The sequence below is a fragment of the Mercenaria mercenaria genome, unplaced genomic scaffold (genome assembly GCF_021730395.1).
Source record: "Mercenaria mercenaria strain notata unplaced genomic scaffold, MADL_Memer_1 contig_698, whole genome shotgun sequence".
NCBI classification, from domain to species: domain Eukaryota; kingdom Metazoa; phylum Mollusca; class Bivalvia; order Venerida; family Veneridae; genus Mercenaria; species Mercenaria mercenaria.
Window position 1 is genome coordinate 50,567 of NW_026463590.1, and position 20,134 is coordinate 70,700.

Genomic DNA, 20,134 nt, shown 5'->3' on the forward strand with positions numbered 1-20,134 from the left:
GTTTTGTGAACTTGTGCACCTGATTTTTTATTATTTCACTATGCAGGACAAAATTTATGTGGCCCTTGACTTAGGAAAAAAGTATAAGTTTTTGTCCCATGTATCTCGTAATTGACCTAGAGTAAAATATTAAATGATTGTTATATAGCATGTGAACTTGTGCCCATGGGGTTTACTTTGCAATTTTACTCAGCTAGGACGAAGTTGTGGTCCTAACTTTGTGAAAAATGCACATAAAGTGCTTAGACGTCTGTGTTGCAAATATTGAAAAGAACTCACCTGGAGTCATGAAACCACAGTGACAGGAGTCTAGAGACACAAATCATGTTTACTTCATAGTATGAAAAGACTTGCAATAATCAATCGTTTCGTCGGTAATGCGTAGGTATCGATATACAATGTTTGACGAAACAATACAATGATTCACTTTGCTTTTTGTACAACTATGGTAAAATTATGCTCTCAAAATTTCGATTTGAAGTTTAAGAAAACTTGTAGTGAGTTGGCTATGTAGCTACAATTGTATTTCATTATAGTATAGAAAGTATACAATGTTCAAACAGTTTTATATATTTCATTTAATTTGTTTGTATACTGCTTTAACATATTGTGTTATCTATAGAGGTGTATACAACTGTGATCTAAGTGGGTCAAGCAAAAACAGCGTGATGGAAGAAAAGATACGACGGTTGTCAAATTTTGGATTTTCTGAATCGGAACGACATGAAAATGTCAGCCAAACAAATGAGGTACGTAATTGTATTAAAATATCCTTATTATTTTACAGTCCGTTACGAAAAGACGGACGTATACTATGATGGCACTTGAGTCTGTCTTTCCGTCCGTCTGTCTGTCAGTAATATTTCTTGTCCGGATCATCACTCAATAACCACTCAGCGTATCAACTTTGAGCATGGCGATCAGAAGATGTACAGAACATATGCCACAGGCCGGTCGAGGTCACTTTGTAATTTATGTTTCATGTCTGGAATATTACTTAATTACTTAGGTATTGTCTGGAACATTACGGTAGGTGGCAAAGAGACGATGTGCAAAGTTCATGGATATATTCAAATTTGTATGTCAGATTTTATGTCCAGAGCATAACATGATAACCATAAAAGGTATTGACTTCAAACTTGGAGTATATGTGGATGGTTATTAGATGATTTGAGGAGTGCAACATCCACATTATTCTTCTCCAATCTCCCCCTCCCCTCACCCGAAAAAAAACACTTTCATATTTTTGTTTTAGTATTCCAGCATATGAACTAGGTTGGTAGGGCAAAGTTCAATTTTACAGGAAGGTCATATCTGTCCTTCATATTTGTTTGACAAGAGAATAACTTTTCAAAATATTGACTTGGCATAAAGGTGTGTAGCAATAAGGTGATGTGCAGAGCGCATGAACTTGGTCAGTAGGTAAAAGGCCAATGCCATAAATTGAGTTAAAGCATGTCCTTTGTATTTTGTGTCAGGAGCACAACTTCAAAACTATTTAAAAGTGGATAATCAGATTTTGGCTAAGTAACGGATTTGTTTTAAACTTTAACATCTGATCATTTACACTCATTTATGTTCAGTTAGCGCTTAATACAAGTTAGGTTTTCACTGGAGATATTTTCAATAACTGGTTTTCCTATTGCAGTTGCCCAACCAAGATCGAGTTATTTTATCATAAGTATAAATGTGATAAACATACTTTACCTAAGAAAATATATAACTAACCGATATATTGTATTATATTCGTAAAATAATTGCATTAACAATTACATATATAGATTGAATTCATTAGAAATGCAAGTTTGAAAAATTATTATTACCTCCCTTTGCCTATCTTGGTTGCGCAACCAAGACAGAATGGAAAAAAATGAAATTCAGAAGCTACATGCACCCACCTTTTGATTCAGATTGTTAAATATTTGGTATATCTATCCAATGCGAATGTAAAACTCGGAATTATATGGAAATAAAAAGAAATACCAAGCATTTTAAATATTTTCATATTAAAGGGGAGGTATTACAATTTTTTATGAAAATCAATAAAGTATACATTTCTAACAGGGATCTAACTCTAAGTAATGGGTATTTTTGTTTCTTAAATAAATCTCTAACAGAATATACAAAAAGTAAAAAAATGTCACTAAATTTTGCTTAGATGTGATTGACCACCTTTAAGGTATGACCTTAAACTAAGAATAAAGATGGGCGGTGATAAAGTGACTTTTTGTGTGCAATCATCAACATTATTGACCCCTCCCCGCAACCCACATATACATTTACTCTCTGTTTATTGTACATTAGTATTCCATCACCACTGCCGCAAAATTCCCCATCCACTGCCACGTAACAGCTCCCTCCAACACACACACTTAAAAATCTTCAATTTTTATTTTCTCATCCATTGATAAAAACATAGGGCATATCTTGTCCTGTTTTGCGGAGTTCTTGTTACATGACATCACAAAATTTGAAAAGATCAAATCCATATATACAGGTATACAACCATGCATATACTTAAATCTGACAATTATCAGGTTGCTTAATATTAATTGTTCACATATTATGATTTTTATTAGCGTTTTGATTTAACATTCACATATTTACATTCGCCCTATTCTTTTCCATTAAAATTTTGACGTTCATTTTGTATGAACAGCAAAATGAAATACGACAAAGTTACGACAAACACTGCTTAGTGATAAAGGACCGCTGTTTTGTCGACGTCCGCGTATAGTCAGGGAGAACGTTCCTCATATAACGTCGGAGTTAAAAAATCTTCAATTTTTATTTTCTCATCCATTGATAAAAAACATAGGGCATATCTTGTCCTGTTTTGCGGAGTTCTTGTTAATTGGTCATTTCACAGTGCGGCACTTTGCTGAAAAAAATATATATTTATGCGAATGACATATTAGCAGCAGCAAAACAAAGGTTACTTTTAAATTGCAATAGTACTCTGTTTTTAGTTAAAATACAAACATGACAGTGGACGCCTTTCAAGCCATACATTGATTTGTGTAAAAAAATAATCATTGTCAATAAGCTTTCTCTGCACTGGTTTGGTCTTATCAGAGTTTCTGCGAAAGCTTATTATCGTTTGAAACGTAATTACAATGAATCTAAATCTTCGATAAAGTTACAGGGTGCAATAGATAAAGAGAATTACTTACATGACATCACAAAATGTAGCAAAATTTGAAAAGATCAAATCCGTATATACAGGTATACAACCATGCATATACATAAATCTGACAATTATCAGGTTGCTTAATATTAATTGTTCACATGTTATGATTTTTATTAGCGTTTTGATTTAACATTCACATATTTACATTCGCCCTATTCTTTTCCATTAAAATGTTGACGTTCATTTTGTATGAACAGCAAAATGAAATACGACAAAGTTACGACAAACACTGCTTAGTGATAAAGGACCGCTGTTTTGTCGACGTCCGCGTATAGTCAGGGAGAACGTTCCTCATATAACGTCGGAGTTAAAAAATCTTCAATTTTTATTTTCTCATCCATTGATAAAAAACATAGGGCATATCTTGTCCTGTTTTGCGGAGTTCTTGTTAATTGGTCATTTCACAGTGCGGCACTTTGCTGAAAAAAATATATATTTATGCTAATGACATATTAGCAGCAGCAAAACAAAGGTTACTTTTAAATTGCAATAGTACTCTGTTTTAGTTAAAATACAAACATGACAGTGGACGCCTTTCAAGCCATACATTGATTTGTGTAAAAAAATAATCATTGTCAATAAGCTTTCTCTGCACTGGTTTGGTCTTATCAGAGTTTCTGCGAAAGCTTATTATCGTTTGAAACGTAATTACAATGAATCTAAATCTTCGATAAAGTTACAGGGTGCAATAGATAAAGAGAATTACTTACATGACATCACAAAATGTAGCAAAATTTGAAAAGATCAAATCCGTATATACAGGTATACAACCATGCATATACATAAATCTGACAATTATCAGGTTGCTTAATATTAATTGTTCACATGTTATGATTTTTATTAGCGTTTTGATTTAACATTCACATATTTACATTCGCCCTATTCTTTTCCATTAAAATTTTGACGTTCATTTTGTATGAACAGCAAAATGAAATACGCCAAAGTTACGACAACGCTGCTTAGTGATAAAGGACCACTGTTTTGTCGACGTCCGCGTATAGTCAGGGAGAACGTTCCTCATATAACGTCGGAGTTATTCGATCTGATGAACAGAACGGCCGGAAAGGTGATTTAATGTTAAATGCAACAAAATATATGCAATTTATAATATAACTTTATTTACAGATTGAAAAGAAATATAATGTAAATATAAGAAATGATTTTTTTCGAGGTTCATGCGAAATGTACGACAGAATATGATCGGCAAGTTAGACATAAATCGTTAGCGCGATTCATGGATTTACCGCTCCTATTCTGTCGATCATTTAGCATGAACTCCTAAAAAATTAATTCATTTCTTAACTGAAAGAATCATCAACCCGATGAATATAATCCAATTGTCCATGCGCAGAAGACGTGTTCTTCGATCCACATAGAGCGAACACCTTGTAACTCAATAATATTTACATTCTTATAGACCTAATGGCTTGTATAGAAAACATTTAGTCATGTTTATTATATATTCTTCGAATTGCAAATATAACATAAATATTTCTAGATTTTCTTACATTATGTAACTGGTTATTATTATAATTGGATGATTTTCTAAGTATTTAAGGACGTGTTTGTTGAACATTAAATCTCAAGTGAACGCTGCAGACAATCATCTGACTTTTTTAGTAAACATAATGTCTATTGCATACAATGGTATACATTCCTGTATCGATGCCTTCTGTTCTCTTAATCAACTCGTTGTTCTCAAGTTTATTGACAATGTCAATAAAAATTGACATCTGGAGTAGAATCCCGTATGCACATTATGGTAAAAAGGGGCTTGGTATGTAAAACACAAAATGGACTTTAAGACTTGTAGATTAATAAGTATCCATTTACGCGTGTAGTCACTGACATTCCCGAACGCAAGAGAAACATTATCTAGGGCCTAACGAAATGGACTAAAGATAATAGGTAACATTAGAGTACATTTTCGGAAGCACAGAGCACCACAAACACAGCCTCAGAGCCAAAACACGGATATCAAGGCAGCTCATTCACAGTGGGCCCTGAATATTTCCTTCATTCAAGGAGTCTCCCAAATGCTCCGTCAGACAAAAAAAAAGCATATTAAAGATTTGTGTCCAGTTTTAAACAGTTTAAACAACCAACATTTGCTTAGTTTTTTTTATTCTTATCCTATTTATAAATATGATCAAATAGCGGAATGATTACCAACAAAACACAAACAAAAAACAAAAAAACATTCACTCATCAGTACATCAAGCAATTACGTACTTTACAGAGGTGAAACTTCTATGTGAGGAATTTATTTATTAGGGTTTGACAAATAAACTACAAGCTGGAAAATAAAAGAAAAATTAGAAATAACGGAAATCTTTTTCATGGGATGTTCAAATCTTTTCCAAGTTCTTATAATTAGAAGCACTTATAACATTTTTGTTTGTGCATAATGACCATGTAATTATTAAACCGTTCACATCTGTGACAGTTTAAACAGTGTACAATATCTTGTAATATTCCTGTTCATTTACCTCTTTACAATTTTTACATAGAAAGTTTCATACAGAATGTACTTAACATAGTAGATGCCTGGCTGTCTTGGCTACAAGTATATTCTGCCATCATGAAAATTGACAAATACACAGAAAAGATATTAAAAGTATTTGACAGCAGACAGTCGAATCGAAATGTCAACACTGCCATTTTTCGCTGCAAAGTTGTATCTTCGATACGTCAACAAACGATTTATGATGCAAAGAATAATTAAAATGCTTTTTAAATGCATAACTGATGCATTTTAGCTAGTCAAAATTTCTCACCTGCTTGTCACGGTGTATATTTTATAACATAAAGGTTCCTACCTCAAGTTAAATCCATATATTCAACATTATTTCCTGAACATAGCTGAATCATTCAAAATATATGGTCCTTTAATACTGACTCGCAAATATATCAAAGTCTGTGGCCCAAATCAGACGAAATATGTGGTCATTTTCTACTGTTATTTAAATTATTCGGTCCGAATCAGCCAAAATATTTGGGTCGAATCAGCCATGGTCCGAATCAGCCTGCTTCCCAAACGGGCGGTCTGTCCATTCTGTTTTGCCTCAAATTACAAATAAATTTATAATTAAAATTCACACTTACCATAACAATTAATAAATCCGCCATGCACTTTAAATATTCGCGTATATTCAGAGCAATAACTGCATGTTTTCTCTGACCCAGTTTCACACATGTATACACCGTTAATGGCGTGTTGATTTCAAAGGGGAACAATTCGCTAATTCACTTATTATTTGCGATATTTCACTGCTAGTGCGATTACTAAATGTTGAAACGTTTAAACTTAAAAATTTTCGTCCGATATTATTGATTGTAACACTGATGGCTGTTGCTTGAAAAACAAATTAATGAAAACAAATATCTAATTAAGTGACGTCAACTTCAATGTCATTTTACTGAAATCGAGGCTTGTGTCATTTGGGATAAAAATGTGCCTCGGAGACGGACGTATTTTTTTGTTTTTGAATATGGCGGCATTGCTCACCAGCGATGATTTTTGCACTTTTTGTTGGTTTTTAATGTACAAAGTAGTGGTTAAAATATTAAGATGGGTAAAGGATGCCGCCAAGGCGAAAATCATAAATAAAGTCTCAAATTTCATAGAAAATTCACATTTTTTTGAAAAGTGGGTCATGTTTGGAGTAATATATAAACACAGCAACACATTATGTTTTCAAAGTTCTTTACTTATAAATAAAGCATGGTGCTTACTTGTTACGAACAGCATATGTATCAATTTAGAATAAGTATTGTATAATATGGCTAAATTCGGTGCCATTTTCATATATTAGTGAACCAAGCCCTTTTGAATTCGTACCTCTACTATTGCATCTATTTCCCTTTTCATGGTTGTTTCTACTCGTTTTCCATAAGTACAATACTATGTTTTTGATATTTCAAATAATATCAGCAACGATTTCCCACATAATGTTTGGATTTTCAGTCATACTAGTTGCTACAACTTCTTTAATGCTATGTCTTCTTCCGTTAGACACACTTTTCGAGAGCTTTTGTTACATTTAAAATGCGTATGACATTTTCGTGATTTAAAAGGTCCTTTAGTCTTACAAAAAACACTGATTATCAAATGTTCTTCCATATTTTGGTTTATTTGTTTTTATCATCGTGAATGCATCATTGTTATCTTCATTTGCCATTGTTTAAAATTGATTGTTCTTTACAGCTTTCTCTTATTTATTCTAATATTATAGTATCAATAACATAAACGGTATTTTTGTTGAGTTTTAATACACTAAATTAATACCACTACAAGAAACGCGATATTAACAAAATGTGCACGCACAACGAATAAAAAACTTCATTTTATAAAATTAAATACTTATTTGTGTAACAATCAAACATGAATTGTAACAACCACAAGACAAAAGTAAACATCCCCAGTGAAATATGTTCACAAAATGCACAACGTTTCTGAATATATATCAGTCTTTCCTGTGAGGGTGAATTTTGTGCCCTTAGTGGCTGCTTTTTATGTTAGTATGTATGTAAAGCGCATCTGAACGTGTTCATTATGAAAAGGTCGCTATAAAATTCTTGTATAATATATAATTATATTCTTTGCAAACATAATCTATACAATACATCTTTCCATATACACAGAGAGACCCCATACAAATCACTCCTGTGGAATAAAATTGACCAACGTGTTGTGGAAAAAAATCTAAGTAGACTCTATACATTATTGTTATTATTTTATTATTACACCAGATTTATTATTATACCAGATTTATATAGCGCCCTTTTCATGATCAATTTCACGTTCAAAGGCGATTTACATAGTTCAAATGCAGCCACACAGGGCGCATAATTCATCCTCTACTAGTACAGACACAGAGCGATCTGACCAGAGGGACAGAGTGAGACAAAGCCCCCACGACAGAGAAATCAGAAATCAGATACAGGCTAGCCGGCTAACTTAGCCTAGCTCGTTGCGAATAGATAGCCTGGTTCTTTAACGTGCCCAGTATATAGCACTGATACACGCTAGGATTGCCTGGGTTCCTGACCAGCACACCTCTAGTTGGGTGGGAAACACTGAAAAGCGTTTTTGAAAATTCCCGAGTAGCTGCCGGGGATCGAACCCGCGACCTCAGGATTGGAAGGCCAGTGTACATAAAACAATTAACTAAATGAAAAAATATTCAGCTGTAAAATCCATGTTAGGAGAACAATTACTAGTAAGCCCGAACATTTCTGTGAAGATTTATTTAAATCAAGGTAGATGTATAGAAGTCTTGACAAATGTTATACGAAAAAAAATATTAAAGTGGCCATAACTCCGCAAAGCATCCAAGCAGAACATCAATCAATATTGGCAACTTTACTTCATACCATTCTCTTGTGAGAGGTTTCATTGAAAAATAATCATAATTAAAAAAATGCAACATGATAATCTTGACTTGCCATACCTGAATAAAAGATTTTGTGTAAAACAATGAAAATTTACATACAATAATATTTGTGCAGAATTATATTTCTAATCATTTGAGGTAGCTATCCAGCCGGCTGACGGAAGGTCGGTGGTTCTATCCAGTGCCCGCTCGTTATGAAATAATGCACGGAGGGGCACCTGGGGTCTTCCTCCACCACCAAAGCTGGAAAGTCGCCATATGATCTATAATTGTGTCGGTGCGACGTTAAACCCAACAACAATCAATATTTCTAATAGTATTTCAAATCCCAAAAGGAAGTGACAATTTGTATTTCATACTTAAAATGGTAGCTGAGATAGACCGCCATAACATGAAATGGCACCTTACTAAAACAAATGGCCGAATTGGCCCAAGTTCGTTCATCTTTGTAACAAGTTTTGTAAAGACCAATCATGCAGTTCATAAGAAGAAGTCATTTAAATCTTCCTATAGGTAGCCAAGAAGAAAATCATTTGAAAATATTTGAGGCAGCACTATACAATGGCGCTTCAGTCCAAGTTTGGTGAAGATCCATCGAATGGTTTGTGAGAAGAAGTCATTTAAATGATTATTTTCTATTTTAGCTCTTTTAGCACCTAAAAGGAATCATGCGGAACCAGTTTAACAAAATCCAGAGAGGAACTTAAAAGGATGCTACACACCAAGATTGGTGAAGATCCATCATGCTGTTCATGAGAAGAAGCTTTTTAAAGATTTTCCTATTTTAAGCACTAACAGCCCGTAACAGGGACCAAGCGAAACAGCTTTAACAAACTTGAATGAGGTCCATGCCAGGATGCTACAGGCTAATTTGGTGTAATTCTGACCAATAGTTTCAGAGGAGAAGATGTTTAACGTTGATACAGGACCATCGACCTACACTACCAGCTCACCCTGAACAAAGTTCAGGTGAACTAAAAGAAACCCAATCAGTATCTAGTTCTTTAATTATAACTAAAGCCCCGAAAAGCTTAGTGAAATCAATTCATAAAATTTATTACCTTTTATAGTATTGCTCTAATAATGTATGTCTAAAAATTTAGTTATTCACAAATTATTAAGATCGACTGCGTTTCAGAACATAAAATACCAAGACAAAATACCCAGTATTTTTAATAAACACCAAACTGAAGTGTGAATAGTGCCAACTTTTATATATTAGTAAACAAAAACAACCTCTTACTTTCACAGTTTTGTGGCATAACAAAGTAGTATTTTCTAGCAAATATCAGCAATAAAGAGTTACACCCTTCATTTTACAAGTTCTTATCATTTTCATTGTGATTTAATTTGACAAATGAAATCTGTATTGGAACATTAATAACAATCTTTTGATGCTGATGAATGGTGCTAAAAATTATTCAGAAGTTAGTGTTTAAATTTTCATTTTTTGTTGTCCACACTTGGTAACAGTCAATCAACCAATAAATTTCCCTTATTTCTATGTTACTTCTTTGTAAATTTCAAACATCACTTTTTGTGAGGTCTTCCATCACACACTGCTTTCTTGATAACAGGACCAAGGTTGTGTTTTTCTACTTCTGTCCACTCCCTTTTGCGAGCTGAAAGTATCATTTTTATTACAGTATTAAGCGATTTGGTTGTGAAATCCTCAATCTAGAATAAATGGTTGTCGAGATGACAGTAAAGTAATCGAACAGAGATATTTGTCAGTTTGGGGATGTGAGTAAAACAAAATATTTGAAACAAGATGCTTAAGTCACTGACCTGAGGACGATTCCGAACATTTAACCGTGCCTCTAACCAAGTTTTGTGAAGATGTTCAATAAAATTGTTTTACATTATTTTAATATTTTTAAAACCAAGCAGTTCATAAATAGAAGGCGTTTAAAGGCTTCTCTTTTTTTTGCAATTTTAAGCTCTTGTGACCCTTAAAACGGCCAAGTAAAACCATCTGCATACTTTGTAAAGACGACCATAAAATGATACTACATATAAAGTTTAGGAGATATCCATAATTTAAGTTGTTCTGAAGGAGAAGTTTTTAAAAATATTTTTATTTCATTTAAGTTGTAGGGCCCCTTAAAGGGGCCAAGTTGAAGCATTTGAAAAACAAGAGATTTCAGACAAATATGCTACAGTTCTGTCAAATGGTTCATAGAAATCGGGTAAAGGTTTTCCTATTTTTAGCTCTGGTGGCCCCTAAAAGAGACCAAGCAAGCATTTGAAGAAAAATTGAGAAAAGACAAAGGTTGCTACAGACCAAGTTAAATGACGATCAATCAAGTGGTTCATAAGGAACAACAAATGTATTTTCGTTTTTTAGCTCTGGACGCTAGAAAAGGAACCAAACAAAACTATCTGAGCAAATATGAGAGAGGACCATACAAGGCTGCTTCAGACCAAGTTGAATTAAGATCCATAAAATTGTGCATGTGAATAATCGTTTAGGTTGTTCTATTTTTAGCTCTGGATACCCTGAAATAGGCCAAACTGCACTATTTGAACAGACTTCAGAGAGGACCATGCTAAATCAGAAGGAAAACCCCCGTAGACATTTGACCTACAAGTGTGACCTTGACCTTTGAGCTAGGGGTCCAAATTTAGTAAATGATATTTTGTGTTATCGTGGGAAACATTTGTTTTAAGTAATATTAAAATCCATTGATGAATGACAGAGTTATGAACCGGACACTAGATTTCGGACTGGTGGAGAGACAGACGGAAAAGTGCAGTTCTATAGTCCCCTAATCTGGTTTTCAACAAGTAATGGACTAAAAATGTATCATTAAAACATTTTTAAAGGAGGCTTAAGCAGGTAACAGTCATTTCCGATTAAACTAAACAAGCAATGTATCTGTTTAGGTGTAGATGTTTTTGAAAATCGTCACCAAATTTGTTTGAACAACTTTCAGTACTCTTCCTTTCTCAATGTTCTATCACTATCATCTTAACTTGTGTAATCTGTATACATAGAATAGTATGTAAAATAATCCAGGAAATAGTAATGTAAAATTTCATACAAGAAGCCTTTTCTGCCTTAAAAAGCACATAAATGCAATTAAATTTCTGTCTTTTTCTAAATTGTTGATAAAAAGGTCTACATTTTGTAACAATAACCTTGACACAAGCTTTCCAAAAAAAAAAAAAGATAAAAAAAATAAAAAAATAAAAAACCTATTTACCACGTTTGGTCTGCTTACCTCATTCATAACTTGAGTTTTCATGAGAAAACCACTATTCTATTTTCACAAACAATTAGTGGCTCAAAATTAATCAAACAAAACTTGCTTTATGGTACTGACCTTTCAAAGGCGTTCCAGACTATGTTTTACTTTGCTGTGTCTGTTTTATGTAATCACTGTAATTATGTGAGAATGTAACTTGTTTACAAGACATAAATTGTAAACAGTGTTCCATGATTTTGTGTCGGAGCAGCTGCGTTCTTGGAATGAGGCTATGTCCCTTGTTTGTCAAGAAATATATTAATTATTGTTATGACGTGACGTTTTAAGCAACAAAACATTGTTGTAATTGCATGTATACGAATCATTATATTTGATACACACGTGTGTCCTTTAAATAATACGTGTTTTAGTCATTCCCTATACTTCTTCCTCTGTACGCGAAAAAGGGCTTAAATCTTTGTCTGTTTGTATCATATTCGGACATTCTGTCTATAATTCTAGCGGCATATATGTTAATATATATGAATGGATTTACTTTGAAATGACAATATATTATCTTAGAGTGAATTATGATTATATTCCAGTCATTTTTGGAACCATTTCCTAATTTCATCATACAGTATGGTCCTCCACGAACAGCGACAACGCTCCAGTTTCAAGTATTGTGTTTGATGATGGCTCTGCAGCATGAAGATGAAATAACCTCAGTTGCGTGTAACAGGAACTTATCCTACAAATACAATGTCATTAAAACGCACACTATTGGAAAGTATCTTATGAGAATACCATCTAATTCGTGGATTTTTATGACTTCCGGTGCACACAAAAGAAACATTTTACATGGAATTCGAAATATAAAAGACAAACAAATTAGGATTGTTTATGTTGCTGATATTGATTTAGTTTCTAAACGGGGTCATTTTATTGCATATGAATACCAACGTTTCTTTGGTGTGTCAAATGACAAAATGAAGATTATTGTTGAGTATCTGCGTTACTGGGATATACTTCGGTTATGCTGTGGAAAACAGATGTCCGCTGATTGGCGAAATCACTTATCACCAGAACCAAATTACGAATGGCACCATGATCCTCATAGCCCAACGTATCCTGCATGCGAAATGTACAATATAAGTCAAGTTGAACAACTATTTATAAACACATACGCCTTTCAAAAGTTTGCCCATATTGATTCACTGGTTCATGTCATTGGAAGACCGTCAAATGTTGACGATAAACTTAACGGGCAATATTGCGTGCGTTGTAACATTGACATTTCTCAAAAGCGTATGTAAAGTTACCATTCACGATATATAAATGGTTTTTACCATTTGATATCTAGTCTAATTGTTAACACATTTATTTAACGTTGCATACAGAAGGAAATTTTGGTCCGAACCATTACAACGCATTACAAAACAAGGCTTAAACGTTGATCATAATTTTGTGTAGCACTTTCGAGAGTTCCTAAATGTTTGTTGTAGCAAAATATTACATTTCTGTTTCGCATAATAACAAAACGACTGTCATATCCTTCCTTGAGAGATATTTCAAATATATAAATCGACAAACCGAATCAACTGATTTTCAACGAATGCTTTATGAATCAAGCAATTACAGGCGTTTGAAACTAGTCAATATAATGCCGTCACGGTCCCATATTGGGCGCCAAATGTCATAGGAAATCATGAAAAAAAGCGTGCAGCCACACAGGAACTCTACCCGGGGCCTCGAAATACCGTTCCGATGCTCCATCGACTAAGTTACCCGGCCACCTACACATTTTCATCCGACTTAATATTCAAGTCCTTTACCGTGACATAGACATAGAACATCGTTAGGACGTATGTTTTAACACTTGTTGCTAATATACCTTACGTTAAATATGAGGTTTTTCATTCTTATAGTGCAACGAAGGTGACATTGTTGCAGTCTTTTATCTCGTAAGTCCACAATTAATTGTTCTCTCAATTGTACTTAGAACATTAAATGTTATTAGTAATCCTGGTATTGACTGAAAAAAATCGCATATTTTTAATTTGCTAACCTCAAATGCACCTAATTACCTCATTGTTATATTCAATATGCTTGTTATACAGGACTGTTTTCTGCGAACATTCCTATGAAAAAATCGAGGATGCAATAAATGTACTACCTTCTATACAGATTCTACCAAAAGTTTAGAAATCGGATCACAATTTTGAAAATGAAACAATTCAGCAAGCCGAACGAGTAAATTTTGACAAATATGCCATGGCTGGTTGCAAAATTAAAGCTAGACACATCTCAGAAATCAAACTGATAAACAATTACTAATGGTGTCAGATAAAATGGTAATATTAAAGGTAAATTTATCATTTGCAGACTTTCATTAAACGTCTGATTGATGCTACCTTGTCTCACTTGTTTATCATTCCCTTAGACAAACTGACGCAGAAGCTGATAAGATTAGGTTGTATTCGTACTGATTTCAAAATTATACTCACGCTCCACATACTGTATCTATGTTTTTTATTGTGAGAGGCATTCGCTAAGAAATTCTTTACTGAATGAGGTTATTGATTTTATCGATATTCTTAGCATTTTTCAAGGTAGGCGTGTTATCGAATCTATTCCGAAATGAAAAACGTCTGAAACCCCTGTTATTTGTTTTGGATATAACCATCTATAAGAAATGTTATCATAAATTATGTTCGTATTATTTCCGACTTGGATATGCGGAGACTTGCCATGTTATCTCCAGACAATGAGATATGATTGAGATTAAAATAATTCGAACTTTTTTTCCAAGGGTCTTAGAACATATTGCCTTAAATATTTACTTAAATGCATGTCATGATCAGTATGCAGAATCTATTGAAGCTTTTTGTGTCTATCTAAAGAAGGTAATTAAGGAAATAAATAGAACATGTGTTTTAGTCCCTTTGGATAGAGTTGCTAATAATATGATTATACTATAATGCATTCATTATCTTAATATTTTAAAGAACAGTGAATTATATGAAGTCTAAATATATTTTTGAATAAGAAAACGGGTGTATTTAAAAAAATTGTGATATTATGCATATATTTTGTGTACGCCTTCAAAACAAAAGAAAAACACACCTAATCTGTACCTGTTGCTTTCTCACACGGTATGTGTTCATTTGTTCCCCATCAACAAGGCCAATAATGAGCCATTCCTGCACTACCCACGTTCAAAGACGAGTCATGCATTCATGATTCACTTTCAGTGGGGAGCCATGTCTGTTTGACTCACTTTCAGAGATGAGCCATGCCTGCATGAGTCTTGTTCATTGTTGACCCAGTTGGAAAAAATACTTTCTTAACTATATCCATGGATGACTCATTTCAAGATCAATCGTCTATTATCTAAATCAGCCATCCTAGGACGACGCGCTTTTAGACCCAATTCATGTAGATGGGCTATCCAAGGATGGCTGACCTCAGTCCTTCGTCATATAACTAAGTCATCCACGGATGAATCCCTTCAAGATCAAAACATTCATGGCTGATTCAACCTACGGAAGGAATTCAAGGATCCCTTTTGCTGAATGATGATCCCTCTTTACTCTTACAATGCATAGTATGAAAGCGTATATATTAAAACATGTGTTTGAATTTTAACACCGTCTGTAAGATCTTGCAGAAAATCATTCAAATCGTTAAACGCAAACGAATAACATCCGCTACTGACTTTTCTCACCTTGCTACTTGTATTGAGTAATAATCTCAATCAGAATTTCTGTACTTAACAAGTAGAGACGATTAAATGAGCTTTCGTGATCATTTCACGCTAAAATGCATGTACATTCATGTTAAAATGGTGCAATTATGCGAGTGCATATTTAATTTATCCAAATAATGTAAATGCATGTTGTTAAAATGAACGCTGTATGTATTTCTTTTGAAACCTTTCATGTTATTCTTTAATGTCAGGTTGATAAACAAGCCTACTAAACGCCAAGAAAGCAGATTCTTATTACAGCAAATTGATATCCAAGTCAAAGGGAAAGTATAGGTTCTTGGTTTACAAACTGTATAAAAACATAATTAATTGATTATAACGATGAAATTAGTGTCGCGAAAATTAACAGGATTCAAAGTTGCTCAGATGCACAAATTTATCTCAATACAATTCGCTTCAAACTTTAAGTCGAACATCCTTCTGGTGATGATGGCATGTACTAAACATGTTGCTATTTAGGGGATGGCACAGTACGTGGGGCGTCCGTTTCCTATGGACACAATTCTAGTTTCCTTTATACAATGTACAGTAAACTCTGCTTGTAACGATATTCAGGGGACCGTAGAATTCATATCGTTACATCCGGATATCGTTACACCCGAAAAAAACAAAGAAAAATATCAAACAGGGAATGCCACGCACCAAAAACGTAGCCTCCTCAAAACGAAACCCCCAGCACGCAGACGCGTGCACCACACACACATACACACACGAAGTCAAGTTCGGCATCGGCCGAAACTGAAAGTAGGTAAGGTGTGCTTGATTAAAGACATGTGCAACTCATAATATAGAATACGTTCTGTATACGATTTATTTACATACTACTTACAATTCAAAAATATACGTCATTTCCATCAAAGGTTATGAAAATATATTCATAAATATGAAATAATATAAATACATTACAAAAGAAATGTCACGTGAATGTACAAAAACTTTGCATTTCATTTCATCGTAATAGCAAAATGTACGGTCATTTGCATGATGTGTGAAACATTCAGCGTTCATAAACGTCAGTACAATCTGTACACAAACATTTTAATTTTAGAATAAATATTTACTTAATTTTTTTCGCTCAGCCAAAAGCATTTATCTGTAAATGTAAGAAATATACTTTCAACGCATTTAATTGTTATTGCGATAATTTGCTGGATTACCTGTAATCGTCTGAGAGCCGGTCATTGTCACATGAGTTCACACCGCCTTGCAAACCATAATTATCTCATTAAACGGGAAAACAATGCATTGGGGACCTGAAAAGTGCATCGTTACATCCAAAATATCGTTATATGCGATATCGGTACATCCGGAGTCAAAGAAAAGGAAATATAGAAGGCTCGATTCGAGACTGCAACCACAGCATCGTTACAAGCGGTATATCGGTACAAGCGACATCGTTACAAGTGGCGTTTACTGTATTACAATATTTATGGATATACCAGTATTCCATAACGTATCAGCTAAGCAACAAAATTTACTCTTACTTTAATACTTTTGAGCACTTGGGACGGTATATTCTCTAACTAAACTGGTTACAACGTAATTATTTTAGTCAGCATGGGCTGTTCCATTTAAAGAACTGTTAATTTGAGAAAAGACAATGTTATTTCATGCAACAATTAATAAGATAACAGAATGGTTTAACTTGAAAGGAATATATATGCTATCTTCTCAGTTTGCTGAATGGCCAAATAGACCAAAGGCATAAATACAAATATATTGTTATCCTACACATTAATTGTACGATTTTTCGAACAACTTATCAGACCATAATTCCTGTAAAAAACACAAACATCTTACATAGATATACCGCGAAGCGGTTTACATGCATTGTCTTACCTTCTTATTTACAACACGGTCCAATGCAACTTTAATTACGAAAACAAAACTGATGCAGAAAAACACATGTCGAAATATGAAGACCAACATTCTTCCAGTGCAATTTAGGCTAGAGTGTTTCAAAACAATGTACACATTGTCATCACAGTTTCCATCTTATGAACACACTGTACCTTGTAAATTTGATAAACTCTGAAAGGTATTGATCGAAAAAGAGAGCATTTTTGCATGACCAGTAGAACGGATACTTTTCAAGAACACATGGAATGATAGTCAGTTACAGTTTGTTGCTGTAACTGATTTTTATATTGATTAAAATGTGTCAAGGACATGGCCTGTTTATAATTTTGTTATCGTTTAAAAGTGAATATTTATAACATGGTGAAAAGTTAATTACGCAATAAGCTAATTAATCAGCTGCACATTGGTATGAAATCCAAATTAAGTCAGCAAAGAATAATAATGCTGTAAACGTAACTTATTTGCTCATTGAAAATCATTTAATGATTAATGTTTATAGTACAATATTAGTTTTACACAACTGTTAATTTTAGTTATGTTTAATTAAGGTTTCTTTAGAAATGAACATGTAAGTTATCGAAACAAACTACAAAAGTATTTTTCATTAATACTACAATATACTGATGTAAAAAATGAAATATTAAAGTATAAAAATAGAAATCAATGCTAAGCTATTTTAAAAAGGAAAAGCAAAGAAATAAAAAACAGCAGGCATGAATGAAACAAAACTCAAACTTGAAAAGCAGACTGAAAATTAAGAGTTGACTGCCAAAAAGCCACGCTAAATTCAGTTAAACAGTGTATTATTTAAGTCTGGACTTATTATTAAAACTAGACTTCAGGCGTTTTGCGTTTTGAACAGCCTATAAGTGATATTTCTTATATAATTACACTAATAAAGAGAACAGTAATGTCTCCCCTATCTTCCGTAATAACTAACAATGATTCCATGGTAAAACTGCTTTCCTATTGCCTATAGTGCCGAGGGCTGACTGGAAACAAAACCAACTGCTTAGTGTTTACAGTTCAATTTCATGAATCAGTATTGCTCTAAGGATATACCAAGTCGTCCTTTACTTACCGCTTCTCCGCATCTGGTAATTTAGATACCTCTGTCGGTCTTAATTACAGGAGTGAGCATCGCTAATGGGGCATCCGTCGTTGCATGTTGTTAGACGTTCAGGAATGACTAAGTTAGACGTTCTGGAATGACTAATCCTTCTGTTTTGAGTTAGACGTTCAGGAATGACTAAGTTAGACGTTCCGGAATGACTAAATCGCCTGTCTAAGTTAGACGTTCTGGAATGACTAACCCGCCTGTCTGAGATAGACGTTCAGGAATGACTAACCCGCCTGTTTTGAGTTAGACATTCAGGAATGACTAAGTTAGACGTTCCGGAATGACTAAATCGCCTGTCTAAGTTAGACGTTCTGGAATGACTAACCCGCCTGTCTGAGTTAGACGTTCAGGAATGACTAAGATAGACGTTCAGGAATGACTAACCCGCCTGTCTGAATTAGACAATCTGGAATGACTAATCCTTCTGTTTGAGTTAGACGTTCTGGGATGACTAACCCACCTGTCTGGGTTAGACGTTCCAAAATGACTAACACGCATGATCTGAATTGACTAACCAGACTGTTTGGGATAGACAGTCTCAAACGAATAACCTCCGGTTCTGGATCCGATATATTCTCGAAAGGCTAATGTCAGGAACTGTGTTAGACATTCCTGAATAGCTAATTTTCAATAGGAGGTATATTTCAATACTTGGTTGGCGTATGGGGATTGCTTTAGTTTTGGATTTTTTTTTAATAATTGGGTTTAACATATTTGGCGTAATTAATTTTGACCTTCTTATACAGTTTCTTTTCAAGTATCTGTTTATTTCAGCAATTAGATTGGTTATAGCCTCTAATTTCACGAGATCTAGCCCAAGTGAATTATTCTCGCGACGTATGAGTGATTATGAGTGTATTAATTTTAGTAAAAGACTATTTTGCTAATTATCCTACCCTCATATAAGATGTAGCGCAATATCGGCCTGCCTAATAAACTTTGCTTTATCTAGTCAGTGTCAAGATATCACTTTTGCGGGAACTTTTGAAATCATATATTTTATCAAAATTTTGCATTTAAATCATCACCATTGTATTGGAAATGTCTGAACTTCGAAAATGAGTGGTCAAATCAAAGGCTTTTATCCTGAAACAAAAAAGTTATTGCTATTTTTCACTTTTACAGCACTTCAGCCGGAAATTTTGAAAACAATTTTTTTCCGATTTTTTCATTGAAACTGTTATCATTGTATTGGAAATGTTCTAACTAAGAAAATAAGTGGTAAAATCAAAAGTTTTTACCCAGAAACAAAAAAGTTATTGCATTTTTTCAATTTTCCACAAACTGAATTACACTAGCAAACGTCATATTATATGACGTCAATTCTGCACGCTGTTGCTCTTTCCAACGACTTTTTCTTAATTTTCTGAACAGGTAGGATAAATAGAATATTAGATTACTGTCTGTATAAATTTAAATTTATTAGGCGAGTCTACGAAAAGATATAAGGCTCGGCTCTCTATATATTGTTTCGAGTGTAATATGCCCTTAATCTAAGTCAGTAGATAAAATAGCGCTCTTTCTTGGTTGCAACAAAAAATATTAACGTCATCGCATGTACACATGACGTCATTTAGCGTAAGCGTGTTTTAACAGCAACAAGCGTATTAG

The 20,134-nt window shown here is 33.8% G+C and overlaps 1 protein-coding gene across 1 annotated transcript; it reads left to right on the forward strand.

Moving 5' to 3' along the window:
* Nucleotides 1-509: 509 nt before the first annotated feature.
* Nucleotides 510-14,587, forward strand: LOC123549938 (uncharacterized). The gene is made up of 2 exons (XM_045338382.2): nt 510-749; nt 12,380-14,587. Exons 1-2 carry the CDS (start codon nt 552-554, stop codon nt 13,088-13,090), a joined length of 909 nt encoding a protein of 302 aa, XP_045194317.2. The 5' UTR covers nt 510-551; the 3' UTR covers nt 13,091-14,587.
* The last annotated feature ends 5,547 nt before the right edge of the window (nt 14,588-20,134 follow it).